The 20489-nt window shown below is 30.9% G+C and overlaps 1 protein-coding gene across 1 annotated transcript in view; it reads right to left on the reverse strand.

Annotated features, from left to right (window-relative positions):
* Nucleotides 1–543: 543 nt before the first annotated feature.
* LOC129224173 (poly [ADP-ribose] polymerase 1-like) overlaps nucleotides 544–20489 on the reverse strand; it is a 133164-nt gene continuing 113218 nt past the window's right edge. Inside the window, exons 18-25 of the mRNA XM_054858590.1 lie at nucleotides 19946–20029; nucleotides 16291–16413; nucleotides 7988–8215; nucleotides 5426–5581; nucleotides 4906–5033; nucleotides 4771–4832; nucleotides 4571–4685; nucleotides 544–728 (exon numbers count right to left, since the gene is read on the reverse strand). Of these exons, the coding sequence (XP_054714565.1) occupies nucleotides 656–728; nucleotides 4571–4685; nucleotides 4771–4832; nucleotides 4906–5033; nucleotides 5426–5581; nucleotides 7988–8215; nucleotides 16291–16413; nucleotides 19946–20029 (969 nt within the window). The 3' untranslated portion in view covers nucleotides 544–655. The remainder of the gene's footprint in view (nucleotides 729–4570; nucleotides 4686–4770; nucleotides 4833–4905; nucleotides 5034–5425; nucleotides 5582–7987; nucleotides 8216–16290; nucleotides 16414–19945; nucleotides 20030–20489) is intronic.

Genomic DNA, 20489 nt, shown 5'->3' on the forward strand with positions numbered 1-20489 from the left:
AGAAGAAAGGTCTATTTTTGCGAATGCTTTTTTTATGCGTTGGTTTGTTTTAGAGATCGCGAATTAAATAAATTATCGCCTCTATTCTGAAACAATATAAAAATTCTTATTTTCACTTTTCAGCCTTCTTATGCTAATTAATTATTTCAAAAAGAGCTTAAATTTTCATCATCCACACAGTCTGGGAAAGTTTGGGTATCCAGAATTCAACATTTACCTTACTTAGGCATTTTTACACAAATGAATCAGCAGTTTCACTCTTCAAATGGAAAGATTGAAATGAATTCCCTGACTTATCCAGAAATTTCAATCACATGTGATTTTCCTTAACCATTTTAGACCAATTTCATGTTTTTCCTACTTTTTCCGTCCATGTTACGAAGTCACTCTTGAGTCATTTATTGCATAAAAACTAACTTATCCATTAATACAAAATTGTTTTGTAATGCCTTTTTATAATTAAAGCAAGGCCTTTGAATCACACTATATAATGTCTTCTAATATACTATAAACTCATCATTCTTCATAAAATTTGCAAGGCCATATATTTTAATTTTTTAATTTGTGATTTAGTTACATAAAATGTACATCAATAAAATGAATTGGAGGTAGTTGCCAAACGTTCAGTTTATAACAAAGATCTTTTCAGTCAATATTAATATTTAAACTTGAAGTTCACCTTTAACAAATACTTGATATTGACTTGATTCACATCATAAACAATATATCTAGAACAGTTAAGGATTCAAACATACCAGGGGTAAAAGAATGAAAAATTACTTATATAGTGAAAAAAAAAAAAAAAAAAACTTATTGTAAGGTAAATATGCCAGTAGTGGCCAGTGCTTAGTAGTGCTTTAGTAGTGCCCACTTCAAGGTTTATATTTGAAAAAAATAAGATTCCAGGTTTCCCAATGGTTTCAAACATGCACGTTTGATGCACTTTTGAATCCAGAGACCTGAAATCCTTTTTTCAAATGTAAACCTTGAAGTGCCCACTATTGGAGCACTATTAAGCACTGACCACTGCTGGTGTTTACCTTATATCATGCAAAAAAAAAAAAAAACATATATACATTTATTTACTTTTGGTAATACATAATAAGCAGTTGAATGATGAAAGGTGTTATAGTAAAAAATACAACATTAAGAAACCATCAGTTTAATATTACTTGTCTTAATCAAATTTCTTTAACTAAACGAAAATTTAGATAAATCATTAAAATGTTAACTACATTAATAAAGTAATTAAAGCTCAAAATGATTGCTAGGAATAAGTTCAGGCTTTCATGTGTATAAATTTATAAAGAAATTCGTAAATACAAATAAACTATGCTCTTGAACATACATAGGGGGGTAAAACTGAAGTGGACTATTAGAGTTTAATCTGATGTGGACCCCACACTACTTCTCAGCATGCTTATAATTGATGTTTTTTAATAACTCAAAAGAAAGAGAGCAATTACTCATGCCCGCAATTTTTATGTAATACATCACACATGCATTTTTTAAAGAAACTTTCCTGCACCTAAAAACGTGTGGTCAACATTTTCAATGAGGCTGGGTAAGAGGCAGTCTTAGCCTTTTGCAGACCTAGAAATGTGATATTTTTATTGGTATCTGAGGCCTACATTGGTCTAATATAGTCTAATCTAAAATATAAATCACAGATACTTCTCAAGCATTGTACAAGTTTTAAGGGAAGATCGGAGAACTTGGAAAAAGGATATAATTTTTTTTTTTAAATATTATAATTCAAATTTGCTATGCTTCAGAAGTTGAATAACAATAAAATACAATCTAAATTGCATAGTATCTGTGTCTGATGCAACTAATATTATTCAATAAAATGTGGTTATTTAGTTCAAAAATAATTGTTTTTGTAGAAGAAATATCATGCCTCCTACAGTAAAACCTGTCTGCAATGACACTGTTGGGACCTAAAAAGATATTGTTACAGACAGGTTATTGTTATAGACAGTATCGTTATACACAGGTTTCACAGTATTATGGGGCTGAATAATGATGCTTCATTCCTGTTCACTACAAGTCTGAGCCCCTCTTAACTCTTTCTCCATTTTAACCACCCCTGAACAAACATTCAGTAGTTTTAATCCTGAACGTACAAGTATCTCATCTGTAATTTGTTGTAGTCATAAAAAGTAACAATTCATTTGATGTAAAAGTAAATAATGGCTGCACTTACAAAACATTTATTTCATTATCAAATTAGGACAACTTCTTTATAAAAGCAATAAAAGAAAATTAGCTTTTTTTTTCTTTTGTGAAATAAGAACCCAAAATTGCAAATTGCAGAGCTTAGATGAATGGAAAACATGCAAGTTTTTTGCTTTGATTGCAAGAAGAAAAGATATTTTCAGAGAAATACAATATTTTTGGTTCAGTGGTCTCAAATTTAAAGCAACATATGTTTATGCTAACAATTTTTTGTAGAAGATCTCCCCAAAACGAAAATGGCAAAGGAAAAGCACAATCTATCTGAATGCACTATCAGAGTGACCACTCTCCAGGCAAACTCAAATTCCCCGAGATTTTCAGGTTTTCCAGAGTAAAAATTTTGAAATTACAGACAATATGAAATTCATTTTAGATTTTTTAATTTGATTTTGAAACATAATTAAACCACTATATTCTACAACACATTTACACATACAAGGTTCGGCCAGACTTGGATAAAATGACAAGCTTTCTGCTAACACAAATCCTAGCTGGAAAATTTTCTGCAAGCAATTATTTTCCCTAACTCACCCTTGAATAAAGAATTAAATTTATATTCAAACATGATAGAGGCAAAAAAAAGTGTTTTAAATCATTTAATTTTTTTTTACAATAACATATAGTTTGCCTTTTTTCACCAACTGAAACCAACCAAAACCATTTTTTTTTCACACATGTGCTTTAAAAGGCTTTTAGAAAAAAGCTTCAACAGAAATCAACTGGGTTTTTTAAAAAATAATTCCCTTAATAATAATTTTTTTTTCTTTTTTTTAAATTAATGTTAGCAGTTTGAAAAAAAATTCTGCAGAGCCAAAAATTTCCTGCGAACGCTGTTCGCGCGTTCGTCTATATTATGCAAGACTGGCTCCGGCTATTAATTTTCAGGACTGGTGCAACTGTAGGAGAACGAAAAACCTGAAGATGGTGCTAATGATTGTATATTGAAGAGCATTGGGGAAATTGGCGATCTTAATTCATTAGCATTAAATTTTTGGTACTGGTGCCTGTACCAGGAATGATTTTCCTTTGCGTGCAAAACAAAGAGTACGGAAATATCAACTAGCAAAGAATCACCATAGAACAACAGGGTTATTATATTAAAATTACCCACACAAAATTTGACAACCATGCTAATTTTCCAATTATAAAAATATCTCCACACACACACAGACACAAAAAAAAAAAAAAATAAAAAAATAAAAAAAAAAAAAAATAAAAAAAATAATAAATGAGCAAAAATTGGAAATCATACATTGCTTATTTTAATTGAACATTTAATTTGTTAACAAATAGAAGATGGCAACAGATAAAAATTTTAAATCATAGAGATTCTTCCAATCATTTGCCAACCATTAAATCATGTTGCAGCCTTTCTTCAGCAAAGTTTAATTTGATTTATCTTTCATTGCTGTATTGATGAAGCTACTTTAATTTACAAATCAGCCCCCCCCCCCCCTCATTTGAATAGTTTGGTAAACACACAATCGACTTCGCACATCGAAGAACTTGTGGAATTTCACACAGTAAAACCAAGGAGACATTACTAAAAATGTGCAATACACTTAACTTTTTCCTGCACAATTTCTCAAACCTGGACATGTTCCCTAATTTTAGAGTAATACTGTTTAAAGAAATGAAAAAAAAAAAGAGTACTGAGAAAATTTTATTGTCCGACTATTAGAACTACCTTATCACAGACATTCAAGAAAAGAACAAGGATTGCCAGATTTGAAAATTATCTGAGCAGTTGACTGAAAATTAGCACGGATTTAAAAAGTGAGCATTAATGACTTTTTCAACTAAAATTTTACTTTAATATTAAAAATAAAGAAGCAGAAGCAAAAGTTATAGCAAATTATTTTGATTCAAAATGAGATGCTACATTGGAAAAAAGAAAAGTCTTGTAAAACATTTTAAAGGTGAAGGAAAGCATTTTGTTTAAGAGAATTTAGGAAGAAATATAGCAAACAAACTGAAGCAAGGGCCTTGATTTAGAAAACCTACATCGCTCGGGTCAAAACAGGGGGGAAAAATACAGATCAAAAAATCTTTTTTTAATTTCAATGTAAAATAAACTACTTGGAATTTAAATACCAGATCACTTTCATTCGAAAAAATGAAAACTGTAGGTCTCTCTTGAATAATTATGAATATAATTTTAAAAAGGTTTCCCGAATGCTTAGTGATTTGAGGCTTCTTGGATAGAATAAAAGTATTTTAAGAATAAAATGTTTAACATTTGAAAAAATGACAATAACCTAATTATAATATCAAAGACACTTCTCACTAATGAATATACAACAAAAACATTTAAACCAAATATAAAGGATACTCATTGTATAATAGTTGACTCTGTCCAACATTACTAGGCGAAGGTTTTCCATATGGTATTTCCACATCACCAAGGAAAACTTTATCTGTTGGATCTGGAACTGTATGCCCCAATCCTACAAAAAGATTTTATATTAATTAAACACACATAAAAAACAAAAACTAATCATTTATTAAACAAAAGTAAGTAAGATGCATAACCTTTGGTACTGTGTTTATCAGGTGGTAGTTGAGTTATATATTCTGCATACGGCTTTTCATACCTAAAGAAAACACAAATAGATTCAACATTTTTCACATCAGAAGTTAAATTGAAATACAAATTTAAAAACTTACATGTTTCCCAGAGCTACTTCACAAAGTAGCATCAATCCTGTAGAATTTTGTTTATTAGCGAAGCAATAATTAGCACTTTTAGAGACCATGTCTGCAAAGTATATGCCTTTTCCAAACATATATCCTGTCTGAAAAGTTAAAAAATAAAACTTTTAGATAAATAAGAAATTTAAACTGAGCAAAAACAATTTAGCACAAAAGAGTATTATCAAAACACACACATTACTAATTTATCTTGAACAGATCAAGAAAAAAAAAATGCACTTATTAAACACTTTTAAACTCCATTTTGAAAACAAAAAGAAAAAAAGGAAACATTTGAAAAAAAACTTTTGAAAATAAAATTTAATTTTTTATGATTCAAAGTTACCATCCCAAAGATTTTAACCAATTAACCTGAGAAGATGCTTATTGAGTTAAGCCCTGAACAGAGTTCAAAAAAAAATTTTTTTTGTAAAATTTTTAAAATAGTGCCATATTTTGCATTTTGTCTTAAGAATTTAAATAATTTTATACTTACCACAGGAGCTTCTGGTGGAGCTATTCTTAAACCTTGCGATAAAATACCAACATAATTAGTTAGCCTAGATCCATGCCATAATAGTTTTTTATTGTGCAATTTTTCAGATTTCTTCTTGTATCTTCCTTTTTCACCATGTCGATTGATTTTAAATACCTAAAACAAAATTTATGAGCTTAAATCAGGGTTGGCCAGATTGGACCCAATTGGGTTGGACCCAATGGGTTTTTTTGAAAAAACCCATTTAAAAAACCCCACTATTTAGCCCACTTTTGGGTTTTTTAAAATTTTCCAAGAAGTTTTTAAAAAATTAATTAATTTAAATACTTTTACAATTTAAACTTCTTTTTTATTTGTTCTTCACCACAGCCAATGAACATAAAAAATGAATTTTGAACTTTAATAGTATTTCTTCACTTTTAACAGCATTAAAAAAATACTTCAAAGATTTTAAATAAATGTATTTAACTTTTTTCTTTAACTGGTCAATAAATAACTCAAATTATCTTGACTAAGTCCTGTCCCGTCTGATTTTCTAAACATTTGTAGATTGTACAGAGGAAACTACTCTAGTCGAAAGACTTTCGTGTGAAGTATTTTCTGGAAACCAACAGGTCACAAATCTCGATTAAACAAGGTATATTTTTTTTAGAAATTTACAGGTTTTACGAACGGTTGAACAGAATAAGATGTATTTTCATTACCTTACAAAAAAGTTTAATATTTGTTACTCTGTACACAGAAATAGAAAAACAGGCAACATAAAATTCAAAGAAATGTCTTGATTAAGCTGGAATTCAGTAAAAAGGGATTTAAACTACTTGAGGTTCTACAGTAGTTTTGCATAACAAAATGAAATACAATAAAGTAAAATGCAAAAAAAAAAAAAAAAGTTGTAAATACAAACAAACAGATTTTATCACTCGAGAAGTAACTTTGACTTAACTGTTGGTAATCGAGGAAACTAAAAAATCTGAAACTTCACCATTCTTGGGTTTCGTCGTCTTTTTTACTTTTCTTCAGAAAACGCTGAATTTTCCAGCTTTGACAATTTTTTTGCTTTGTCCATATACTTACGCTACAATATGCTACAAGTACCCCACATTTTCCCTAAGAAAAGACAAAAAAACCCACATTTCTTTTAAAAAACCCAGTTTTAGTTGGGTTTTTTTGGGTTTTATTTAAAAAAACCCAAAAAACCCTGGGTCCATGGGCTTTTTTAAAAAAACCCGGGTTTTTGCCAACCCTGGCTTAAATTCAAGTAAATAGACAGTGACATGCGGTCTGTCCAAGCAAACCAAGCAGAGCTTGGGCATTTCAAAAGTAAAATTTTATTTCTCATTTGTATGCTCATAATCGAAAGGAAGTATGAGTTATAAGTTTTTCTTTTTACGAATTTCATTGAAATTAAGTTAAAAAACAGTTATTATTCGCTCAAATGGCAATTTCAAAAGAAAACGTATCCCCAAGCAATGAAAGTGAAATCTGCACTGCAGCCCAGCACCAAAAGAAATGAAGGGGTGTTTCCATGACAACAAAGTGACTCCGTCTCTCCTACATAATGATAAAAGACTGCTCCTAGTACTTCTTCAGATTCAAAACCAAGCAATCAGTTCTGCTCATGGGGAAGCAGGGTTGCCAGATTGGCTTTTTTTTAGAGCCTAATTCTAGAAATTGTATTTTTGCAATCACCTAGCTTGAAAAAAGTCGTCTGCCTTCTTGGATTTTTTTTTGATTCCGAATAATTTTAAACTACCTTTTGATAAAAGATGAAGCTTTTAGACTAAGATTTATTTTAAATTCTACATATTTTTAAAAAAATTTGTTTCGTTATGTTTCCGCTGTGCTTCAGCTTGCTGTTGTCATTTTGATGACAAATGTTTCTGTCTTCACAATGGATTTTAGTGTCAGCAGTGGCGCACCTTCCGAATGAAAATAAAAAAGCCTTTAAAGCACCATACCGCTAAAAGTTTAAATGCCGGAGTCAGTACAACACAGATCCCCTCCCCATCTCCCGTTGTCACCCATGCTTTAGCTATTATTATTACAAAGACATCCCTAGAATATACTCTTTTACAAATAACTTACCCAACACGTTTTTTGATTTTGTAATTGAATAGTTTGCTGCTAATGAACGAAGAAAGGAATTCATTTTTAAATGAAATGTAAAATTAAATGCAGTATTTACTTCTAAAAACTCTAAACTTGGTGGTATTTTAGTATTTTATGACGCTGCATATTTTTTGACTTTAGTTCCAGTCAATATTTGTTTTCTTAATGTGTTGCTGATTTGCATTTCTAATGTGTTTTGTAATTAATCAGTTTTTAGTATTACATATATGCTTTTTCTGCATTAAAAAATGTTCTATTCAAGACAATGGTTACTAGAATAAACACAATTTACTCAGAAAAAGCAGACATCCTACAACCAAATATTATAAAACATAAGTGATAATATGAAGACAATTGGACATTACAGCTGCTTGGGCACGAGCGAGGGCCACCGCATGTTCCTGCAAAAAGAAAAGTAATCAAATTTGTAAATGAAAAACCACCACTCACTTCATTCAGTTTCAAGGTGTACTGGTCATGAGTTTGAGCATGAGTTTTCTTAAGGTAATCTTTAATGTAGCTGTACTCATCAGTATCTTTCGGTAAAACTTCTATATCTGTAGCCAATTTTTCATAATGTTCATCTATTGGGTCCTTGGTGCTAATTCCTCCATCGTCTTTGATTAGATTATATGCAAATTCAATCTCTAATAATGAATCTAACATTTGAATTTTCGACTGTGCATAAAAAGAGAAATACAATTATTATTATTTTTTTTTAAGTTAAAAAAAGTTCATCACATAAAATTATACTGTGAATCTTGTTTCAGTATTTTTTTTTTATTATAAAACAAAATCTGGGTTTACTTTATACTAGCAGAAAAGGCAAGCTTTCCCACCTTGACTATAATTTTAAGTGAGTTTGTCTTAAATTTAAATGGAAATGTATTATTCTTCACTATTTGTAATTTAATACATTGCTTGAACCTTTTTTATACGAATTGATTTGAACAAAAATTATGTGATTGTGTTTAATATAAAATTTACTTAATGAATAAACAGATAGATTGTTGCAAACAAGTTATTCCCCCCCCCTCCCCAAAATTTCAGAAATGGTAGAAACAGGTGCAGCTAGCTAACTCTTTCAATAGAGTAAGCAGGGTTCGCCAATATATATCATGATATATATCCGATATTTATTTTGAAAATATTAAGACATTTTAAAATTTATGTTTTCAACTACGGTATTTTCAATATAAAAATTATATTAACCATAGTAATATTGTTCATATATTATTAAAAATAACCAAAGAGTTATGTACTGTATTTTATGATGCATTAATACATCATTAATGTAGCAAAGTCATATAAGATTCCCATTATATTTTACATTCATAAAATTATTAGAAATGTAACAATTTCAATTCATACTAAAAGTGCCTTATGTAAACAAACATTGGTAAAAAAAAAAAAAAAAAAAAATGTCTTATGACTATGCACCGACTAATGCATATTTTTTAATTCTTAATCATATAACTGTGTAAAAGTTGCTAACAGAAGAAAAATGAGTAAAATAGCTAATTAACTCCATTTAAGTTAATAAAAATGTTAAATGAAATATTAAATATAAATAATGGAAGAAACCTTAATTTTAAGTCTATATATAACAATAAAGGAAATTAAAGAGTGATTTGAGGATGCATTTACTATTTTGAAGACTAGTTTGTGCTGATTGAAAATATTGGATATATATCAAAATATCTGCTATGTATCAAAATATCAGATATTTTCGAACCCTGATAGTAAGTGACCCAAAATCGAATTGAAAATAACCCCTCGCCACATGGTGACTAAACATCTTTTAGGGCAATGACCCCAGTAGTTGGCAGGTCACCAGTGATTGGCACTTTCAACAAAAATGTCCTAAAATAAGATTTATATCCAATCTTTTAAAAGTAGAAGGCTATATACCCAACGGAGTGTACATTTACTTTAAATATTATAACTTCAATTCATATTACAAAATGATGGCAGTGCATAGGAAAGAGAAACAATTGTGTCAAATCAGCCATTTTTGTTGCAAAAGCTTTTTCCCTGGCTTAAGGGAAGCATGCACATCAATCCATTAAAATCTGATTTAAAAAATTTCTTAAATTTTGGTTATCAAAAGATTTGTTAAGTTGAAAGATGTTACTTTGAGTGGGTAGAAGTAAATTTTGTCTCTTTTTGGCTTTTTGAAGAAATGATGGATGTCATTAATTGGTGCTTCAGTTTTGCTATTCCCCAGTAATTGGCACATGGGCTCATAGTCCCTAATGCGTCGTGCAATGTGTACAAGTTTGATTTCTGATACTTTTGCAGCAACAATATTATATGGTTTCTACAATTGATTTGAATCCTCCAGAATCTACTATTGAATTTTTAAAAGAAACAATAAAAAACAAATATGTTTTTCCATCACAATCGGATATTGCGACTGTATTGAAGTGCTACATTTTTTATGGTCCCTTTGAATCATTGCGATGATATTCCTTTTTATGTGAAAACAGCTATTATTTGTAAAATCAAAACTGTATGCCAACTGATGAATCAGGAATAATCTTAATATTTTTTTCCATGTAACATTCCAAATTTTTATTTCTCTAAAATACGTTTTTAACGTCAAGATGTGTGATTTAACATTAATTTATTATAAAGTTACCTACTTTAAATCAACATTAATTATGTTTCTTATGATGACAAAATTTGTATGTAAAAATGAAGTGATTTTCCAGTTCTATTCACATGTGCCAATTACTGGTGATTTTGTATACCTACATTTTTATAAAAATATCTGTTCAAAGATTTTTGCTTTTAGTGAACTAAACAGATACATAGATGTGCATTCTTGGATACAAAAATATTTACAAGTAAATATTTCTTTTCTAAGAAATGAAAACAGAGGTAAGTTTAAGGTCAAACTCTTAAAGTGCCAATTACTGGGGTTGTTACCCTACTGACAACTGAATAAAATACTCGACCTACTATTTTGTTTTAAAAACCCATAGGCGTCGGAACCGGGGGAGCTTGAGCTCCCCCTGGAATATATCAAACCGGCTCAGCTCCCCCGGAAAATTCCAGCACTGCAGCTTATTGCCATACATTGATTTCCTCAAACCTGATTTCAAAAATGTGATCTGCCTTTTCCAGGAATTTCGGAATTTCCACCCAATAAGCAACAAAAGCAGGGGGCAGACGGAGTGGTCAGTGCACTTGAATTCACCTTCACCCTTTTTTTACTGTTAAAACATCTCTTGATTCCAGAAATACGGAAAAGTGGGCTCTACCCCGCGGCCTGCGGAAATCAGTACCAGTACCAATATGGATTTGCTCCCCACCTTGAGCTCGTGTTTCGGCTTTCAAGAGCGGCATTGCACTTCAGTTCATATTCTTATTAGTTTTGAATGCGGTTTTTTTTTGTCCAATGCTGTGGCGAATCCAGAATTTTGTTCTGGGGGCGACTGAGGTAGTTAAAATTCTTGCTGAGGTCTCCTTGTCATTACCAAAGTTTATCGATGTAAACGAAAGTGTTCTGTATCATTATCTGCTATCTAGGGGTGTTAATGACTAATGAATCTTTCTGAGTTACATTTGAAATTATCTAAAATTTGGTATTCAGTGTTAAAACTCTAAATTTTAAATGTATATTCAAAGTGTTTTCATTCGTTTAGACATATTTATTATGCAATTTGAAGGCAAAATTTTCAGTTCTTGTTAAGGATGCAAAACAATTACGCTGACAAGGTGATGTAAATGAAATAGAAGAAAGAAAAGCTGAAAGATGTTAAACAAATAGTGAAAAACAGCGAGAAAGAAGACAAAATTTTAAGAATTGATATTAAACACGAAAATTAAAGAGAGAGAAAGAAATAAAAACAAGTAGCTATTATATCTACACTTTTTTCTCCTTTCAGTGAGTAAATGTATAAATATTTGGAACAGGTAAGGAAAAAGTTCAGAAATTTGGAGGGAAATTTCGGAAAACTAACACTCCTGTTACTATCGAAAATTTGTGTATCAACCTTAAGAAGAGCGAAAACAAATTAATTGATAGATAGAATGGATGTAGGAAATTATATATATATATATATATTTTTTTTAACATTAAGATGCATAGACAGAGGGTGAAAGAATTTATTTCTGGTATGGGGGTGGCTGCAACCTCATAGCCGCCCCCCCCTCGGATTCGCAATTAGTCCCATGATTACATAAAGAGATAATAATGAGCCAGTTTGGCATTTAAATATGAATAACATGGAAGGTGCTCCAGACATGACTGAAAAAAGGTTACTAAAGTTGTTTGTACTTGTTCAAATAATTTCAACTTTCCAAAAACTTACAGTGGCTCCCAAAAGTATTCGTACACTTACGATTTTCAATGAAATACGCCATTATCGATTCGTTAAAATTAATATTTTGGAACGAATATTTAATTATAAGATCTATGATTTATTTTTTAACAAAACTACATGAAAAGTGTTAATAACATAATAAAACTTGATTTTTAAAGAAATCAATTATCAAAAAGTGCCAGAAACTTGACCTCACAAAAGTCTTCGTACACTTTGAAAAAATGTCAAAAAACTAGTAAATAATCTAACTTTTTACTAAGTTATTATTTAGTAGAATATCATGCAGTATCAGAAACAGCTTTTAACCGTCTGGGAATAGATTTCACTGTTTTTTTTTTCTTTTTGAACAATTTCTGAGTAAATGTTCAGCAGCACTTCAAATCTTACTGTTTCTAATTCGTTTTCCGTTTCAATAGTGTATTTTCGTAATATATACACCAGATATCTCCAAATATGTTCTATTAAGTTTAACTCTGGCGATTGAGGAGATATTTCTAAGCTTAATGACAATATTTGAGGCACGAAACGCAAAACGTGTGCTTCTTATCAATATCTTGATTTAAAAAAAACGAGGTTATTTCCGATTGCCAAATTTTGGGCAAATAATTTAAAATTGTTTTTAAAAATATTTCACTGAACAGCATGATTCATCGAAAAATTTCAAACTTCCAAGTCCTGCACCCTCACACAAGAACACCTTCACCGTCCTGATTAACTGATCCCAACTAATTTCTTTAGATTTAATTTCTCATTTTTTTCTATTTACAATTATGCAACAATTTAACTCAAAATGTTGAATTAATTTTTATCTTTAAGTAAGACTTTGTTCCAAAATGTTTTGAGCTTATTTATCATTGATTTTACGGCGAAAAACGTAAGCTTTCTGTTTTTCGTATGAACAAGAAAATTTCTGCAGGAAGAGATCCCATTTAATCCAGGTAATCAGAGAACTTGGCGAATAATTTTAGGGGAAAATTAAACGAAAATGTTTCATTCAATTCTACAGAAAATTTTTCATCACTCAAAGATGTATTTTTCATAATTTTTTTTAACTGTAAATCTCCGATTACGCTTTGTTAACTTTGCATTTGACATTTTCTTATACCTTGTTTTCGATCCGATTCTTGTCTTTAAAGCATTTTATCAAGCACTTCACTATAGAATGGTATAAATTAACTAATTTAGAGACATTTCAAACCAATTACTGCTACTGAGAGAGAAAAAACATCAAATTTCGAATTGTATTTTTGGTTTATGCGCATAGCTGCCATTTTAAAATAATAGGCAGAATATTAGGTCATAAATAAAGAAAAAATAAAGCCAAATGACTTTACAGTGTGTCATCACAATGCAAAAATAATAAAAAAACAACTTATGATAATTTTAATCATGAATTTATTCGAAAATATTTCAGTGTGCGATGACTTTTGTGGCGTATTTTTTTCTCTGACTCTTCGTCTTTTGACAAATTTCAAAAATAAAATCAGGCAATATTAAAAAAAAACTACTGGGTGTTATTCAGAATGGCATAGGAATGGTGTGAAAAAAAATGGACTTCATATTCGAATTCAGTTTTGCGTTATTTTAATTTTACTACAAAATTTCAAGGTGTACGAACACTTTTGGGAGCCACTGTATCTCATTTTTAAGTTGTCTGACCCGTCAGATTATACTTTACAAAGTTACAGTTATTCTTGTTTTCTGAGCAATCACGATTGCTTATTGCTTTCATTTGACTGTTTTGATGTGCTATCATTTTATTTTCCCGCCAGCACCCTCTGCAGCATCACCGTCGACCGGATCCTCACGATGCTGCTCCTCTAGCGAAAACCATCTCCAGGTAGCGTCAATATCCTACACTTACGCGCATACATACACGCACGTACAAACAAACACATACACACCCACATACATACAACTACACACATACACAAACACATACACACACACGCATACATACGGACATATACACACACACACCTACACACAACTACTCACACTCATGCCTGCACACAGACACAAACACATATGCCTACATACACATACACATCCCCCCCTACCACAAATGCTCATACACACAACTACCCACACACTCATACCTGCACACAGTCAGAAACATATTCCTACACACACATACACATCCCCCCCTACCACAAACACTCATACACACAACTACCACACACTCATACCTGCACACAGACACAAACACACACGCCTACATACACACACACACACACACACGTGATTGCGAAAAACATAATTTGAATTCCAGATGTCAAAATTCAAATTATTTTTTTTTCTCAAAATTAGGATTTTTTCATCACTTACAGATATATTTTTATGCCAAAATTGTTACCTTTCATCTATTATTGCAGAAAAAAAGCCAACAATATTTTATAGTTTCTATCAAAGACTCAAAGACTTCAAACTAAAAATTTATCTGAACAATATAATATATAGTGAACAATTCATTTTAACACATATCCAACGTTCTGTTTTTCCACCCTCCAGTTTCCTCTATTCCCCTTTTTCTAGTTCTCAGAAAATAAGAAAGTCTTCTAAATGCTACGCTGTCGAAGCCTCACCTTTCCTCCAAAATTATTACAGAGCGCCTCAAATTTTGTTTTCAAGGCTCAATTCCCTGAAAATTTCCGGAAGAGAGTCCTTTGAATGCCTTGTCCTCCAACAACATGGGAGATTATGTAATATTCCGTTTTTGGGACTTCAATTTCAAAAAAATTGCTGGACCTCTAACGCCAACAAATATGATTCACAGTCGCGTTTTTCAGCAACTACAATTTTCGAAAAAATTAAGAAGAAGAAACCTCTGAACTTTTTCTGATTACATCATCTGATTATTTCATGAAAAACGCTCTCTATTAGGACTTCAATTTTGAAAAATTTCCAGAGTAGAGCCCTAGTACAGCCTTTTCCCCTGCCATCATTGAAGGTTGTCTACAATTACGTTTTTAGAACTTCTAATTCAAAATATTGGGACGGAGATGTAAATCGTTCGAAAAATCGATCGAGGACAATCTTTCGAGTCATATTTTCACTAAAGGCAACACATATGGTATATAATCGCGTTTTAAGACATTAATTTTGAAAAATTTTCAGGGAGGGCATTCGAACCTTTTCTCCCCTTAACATTTTCAAAGATCACTTATAAGTTCGATTTTAGAACAAGAATTTTGAAAATTTTCCGGGAGAGACCCGAAACACCTCTATTTCTACGTGCTCATCTTCGAGTACCAACTGACTCCTTTTCAAAACCAGAAGTTTAATCACCTCATTCTCTCCATAAACAATTGTATATATACAATATTCAATAAGAGATGGAAGCTTCGAAGCCAATTTTTTATGGGGAAAAACGTTTAAAAGCCTCCCTCCCCCCCCCCCCAAAAAAATTCTGGTTGCGCCTCTGCTTCTGCCCCTTAGATTCCAGACACTTCTCATACTGTGTCCCAGCTCCCCCTACTTCTACAAAGTTCCTACGCCTCTGTAAAAACCCATCCAGCTACATGCAACTATTACATCATTGATTTTATTTTTCAAAACAGGTCATTTCTATTTTGTCGAACTAAGCTTGCTTCTCTCATATCTTTAATGAGTAAGGAAAGTCATTACTCATGTCCCTCTTTCACCCTAAAGAGAACTGCAAAGAGTGACTATTTTATAAGTGTGAACAAAAGGTTTGAACCTTAAAGCTCCTTGGGGGTGGGGGAAAAAAGAAAGGAAAGCAAAGCCCTGTTTATTGAATACAGTAAGCTCCCAATTATCTATCGAATTGGATGGTACAAGTGCTGCGGATAATAAAAATCACGGATAAACCGCAAAAGGCAAAAAAAAAAAAGAGGGACAAATAAGGTAAAAACTGTTTCTTCCTTAAAAACTTGGCTGTATCAATGCATAATGTTTTTTACAAAAGTGAAAATATGTACAGTATGGTAAAATATTTTTGAATTTTTGGGTAACAGATCTTAAGATCAATATAGAACAAGTGTATGTACAATGAAGAAGGCACAAAAAGTAAATAAATAAAACAAAAACAACCGAGTTAAAATTTACAACGTTTTGACAGAAAAGAGCCAATGGTATTTGCTTTTTTCTGCTAAAACACGTGTTCTTGATTGTTGATTGACTCGCGGATAAACCACTTGTGGATTATCGGGAGTTTATTGTAACAATCAAACACTGGTAATTAAATGATCATGACATGGGTTTCTCAATTTTAAAATTATTTCAAATTTTTTGTACAGAAATGAAGTTTTTATAAGTGCTATTAATGCTTAACAGAGTAAGTACTTTCGTATGGCGTAACCTTACCCATCCTGGTGTATCTTACACTGCCTAGTTAGATTTTAGTCAGCTAAAGAGACACATTTTTAACTTCATTATTAATAAAGAATAAGCAATACAGACCTTAATCAGTTCTTCATTGTCTAACAATGGAGGTTTCCTTAAACCAAAATCATGAGGTATTAGTGTGTAAAATCTGTTAGATGCATCCAAAATTTTTGCAGCATTGCATCCAGTAAGTAAAACCTAATAAAATACAAGAAAAAAATGTTACACATTCAGTGAAATAAAATCTTACAATCAAGGTTTGTAAAAAAAAAAGAAAATTAAATATATATATTTTTTAAATCAGAGAACCTTTTTTTTTTGGGGGGGGGGGGGGATCAACATTAAAACTTAGCTAATTCAAAATTGTTCGTGCGCATGCTTTGATAAAAATGAAAGCCAAACACAAAGTGAACTGAATAGGAAATACCCTGAAGGACAAAGGCAAAAAGATTTATAACTTTCTCTTTCAAAAGACTTTTCAAATCTTTTACCTTTTACCACTGACCTTAAAATATCTTCTTTCGTAACAGGAAATAGTCAGATAAAGGTAAATTTTGTCTCCATTCACAATAAAAAAAAATCCTTAATCCTTTTCAACTAATTATCAAAAATATCTATTCTTATCAAAACATTAAATTAATTTTAATTTGACGGTAATCTTGGACAGCATTTTTTAAATAAATATCAAGTTCCTTATTATTGAAAACAAAAACACAATTTTAAGCCTTTCAAATCCCTTGTTAGAGCATTTCATATGAAATCGTGATCAGGCTAATCTGGGGAGAAAAAAATTGTCAAGTAATCAACTTTCATGACAAATAATTTTACTTTTAGCTCAATTTTGTCATGTTTCATAAAACATACTAGAGGGCTTTGCTTGCCTCTGCTCACTAACATATGTTGCCGCCTGTGACAAATGACAATTGATGATTTCAATGCTTTTATCCCTGGATGTCCTGCCCCTCAAGGTTTAGAGGGATGAGACAGGATGGAATGGCTTCCTTTGGATATCTTGCATTCAACAGTTTTAGCATTGACCTGGTAGACATTCACAGTCAGGAGGAGATAAAGTTACAGGAGACACACAGACAGACATGTACAGGTTTAATGGCATAGATTAAATCTTTGCTCCTATTAAAATAAATTATATGTTTGATATGTGAAGAGGAAAAGTACCGTATTACCCCGCATGCCGGAAAAAAGCGAAGTTGACTAACATGCCGGGATATTTGAATTTTCCGGCATGCCGCATAATTCGAGTTTTTTTTTTTTTTTTGCAACAGAACTAAATTTCCCCACTTAGTAGCAACCAGAAAGCAAACCAGTGCAAGGAAATAAATAAATCCCGAAAGTGACCTTCTTTTAAAAACATGTGTATTGCGTGTAATATGTGCTTATTATTTATGGTGGGTCATTACTAATGGATTTAATTATATGCCAATAAAGTAATCAATTCAGAAGTAATCATTGTTAACGTGATTTGTTAAAAAAATTCAATAAATTATTTTAGGTTCCTTTAAGAGAGGTAAGTTAAAACTTTATTTATTGAATAGCTATGGTAAATTCTTTAGCACTAGCTTGGGAGGGGGGGGGGGGGTAACTTACTGCTTAAATGTTTGCTTGTTAGTTTTAACTTAATTTTTATAAAATTATTCGTTATTAAACAATATTTTTCTTGTTAAAATAACAAATGACATTGTTAGTAAATATTTCCACAAAATTAAATTGTTTATTAGTACTAATAAGATATAAATAGAAGTTATATTCATTTTTAAGCTGAACAGATATTTTTATATAGTATCAATTTTTTTCTAACCTCGATTTTTCCAGCATGCAGGAAAGGCCCAGGCAAGTGTTATTGAAAATCTGGTGACCCTCGAATTTTGTGGCATGCCGAATAATTCGGGGTAATACAGTAAGTAGTTACAGAAAATCTGTTGTAATAAACAATTGCACTTTTGGGAGGATGATAACAGTGTCTAACCACTACACCACTCTCTCGCACATGTGAAGTGGTGCAAGCCATATTTGATCATTTGCGGGATAGAAGTACACAAGAAACTTAAATTTCCAAAAACAAAGCAGAATTGGATGTTTATTTAACCGCAAACTAATGAAAATTATGCAAAATGTGCAGTAAAGTTTTCTTTTTTTGATTATTTTAAATAATATTCTTCAATGAATGAAATTTTTTATTCATAAATTTTGTTTTATCCTCATTGCTTTGGAAGTTAATATGCTAAAAACTATGAGGGTTTATGAGAATTTTTATTTCTAATTATTTTTATGCGGCAAATTCAAAAATGTAGCTTTTTTTTTTTGGAAGAGTTGCCGTATTTGGTTTTTTGAAAGATATGCAAAATGTGCCTTTATTTAATTCTTTTTATGAAAACAGCAAAATTTATCCTCAGAATATGATCTGTAAATTGCTTTAGACACTAATGTGCTAAAACTTAGCCATTTCATTTAAATTGTAGCCTGTTAAAAATTTTAAATTATTAAATTACTTCTACGCAACAAAATAATAAATCTATTATCTTAAATATTTTGCGTCTACACGTTTAACCCTTTTTAAGATAGAAATAGACTGAAAGAAAAAATATGGAGCCTAAGTTTCTATAAAACAAATTGGGTGTTTATCATAATTCAAACTATTGAAAAATAACATAAAATGTACCAAAAAAGTTTATTGTATTTTAGAAATGTGAAATTTTATCTGCAAAATTGTATCTTATCCTCACTGCAATGGGAGGCTGTGCTGTGAACTCAAACTACAGTCGGACCCCCATATATCGAAGTAGCAAATTTCCGGAAAAAAATTCGATATATAGAAATTTCGATATATAGAAATGATCTTATTTTATCGTACAAATCTCCTAAAACACTAAAATTAAAGCTAATTTTCGTGTATAAAACCCAATTTCTAATTAATATGAGTATCGGATTAAATGAAAATTGAAAAATAAAAAATTAGCAGAAATCACATTTTCGCTCCTTCATACATCTTCATTCTTCGGCAATTAACTTGATTCGCAACATATCGTTTCGGGGTTTCGTTTTGACAGTGTAATCGAGAGAAAAGTAAAAAATCAATCTACTAAACTTAAATGATTTTTTCTGAAGCAAAAAAGACTAAAAAAAAGATAATCAACCAACAAAAGGGATAACTTGAAACTGATTTTACAGTGTTCCTGGTTACAACTTAGATTTGAAATAAACTAGAGGGACGTTAAGAACTCCAAAACGGAAAAACAACCTATCTACACAGCCCTCAACCCCCAGATTCCTTATGAGTTTCGTAGCAACCATTAGTGAACATAATTTTCTCCCCTTATTTTCATTTTTCCATGAGACAAAAAGGCTTAAGTGGAAAAAAATCTACGAATGTCTCGAAATTTTTTTTCGATATATAGAGATTTTTTTGATATATAGAAACAATTTTTCTATGTAATGAACATAGAAATTTGCTGGGATTTCGATATATAGAAAATTTCAATATGTGGAAGTTCGATATATGGAGGCTCGACTGTATTTTGTCTAAAATGCAGTTTCTTTCCAACTTTTCATTTCTTTACTTATTTATTATTATTATTATTATTTTTAAAAAAATCAAATCTATTTGAACTGAAATTTTCCAAAATGCATGTTTGTGTAAATGAATTGGTATTCTGAGTCTTTATTTTTACACACATACACATTAACTTTTTAACAAATAAAAAATATGTCTTACCTGTTGAGCTTCATTCAAAACACTGTAAGCAGTTTCAATCTGACGCTTGGATAGTTTACCTAATGGCATTTTCTTAAGATCAATCTAAAATAAAACCATGAAGCTTAGAGCTAATGTTTTACCATTTATCTTTCAAACAAAATTCATATTTATTTAGTTTATTACATAATTGCCTACTAAATAACAAAACGAAAAAACAAAATAAAGATTAGAGCCAGGGGGAACAAAAATGCAAAAATTTGTCTCACTCTTAATTGTTTTAAAAATCTAAAAAGCTTGATAGGGACTAAAGATTTAAAATCCTGAAGATTTTCAAAGTAAAAAACCTTGTTGCTTAGTACAGTGAAATAGGTTTAACACAAAAACGATTAACATGAAAAATCGATAAACATTGAAATAATGTTAATTTCCGGACTGTATTCTATTCAATTTAATACAAATATTTTAACAAGAAAATATTTCGGTCCCCTTAGTTTCCTGTTCAACCTTTTTCACTGCATATAACTCTATTCTCTCGTCCCTTCCTTTTCTTAGAGAACACAAA

This window comes from Uloborus diversus, chromosome 6 (genome assembly GCF_026930045.1).
Source record: "Uloborus diversus isolate 005 chromosome 6, Udiv.v.3.1, whole genome shotgun sequence".
Taxonomy (NCBI): domain Eukaryota; kingdom Metazoa; phylum Arthropoda; class Arachnida; order Araneae; family Uloboridae; genus Uloborus; species Uloborus diversus.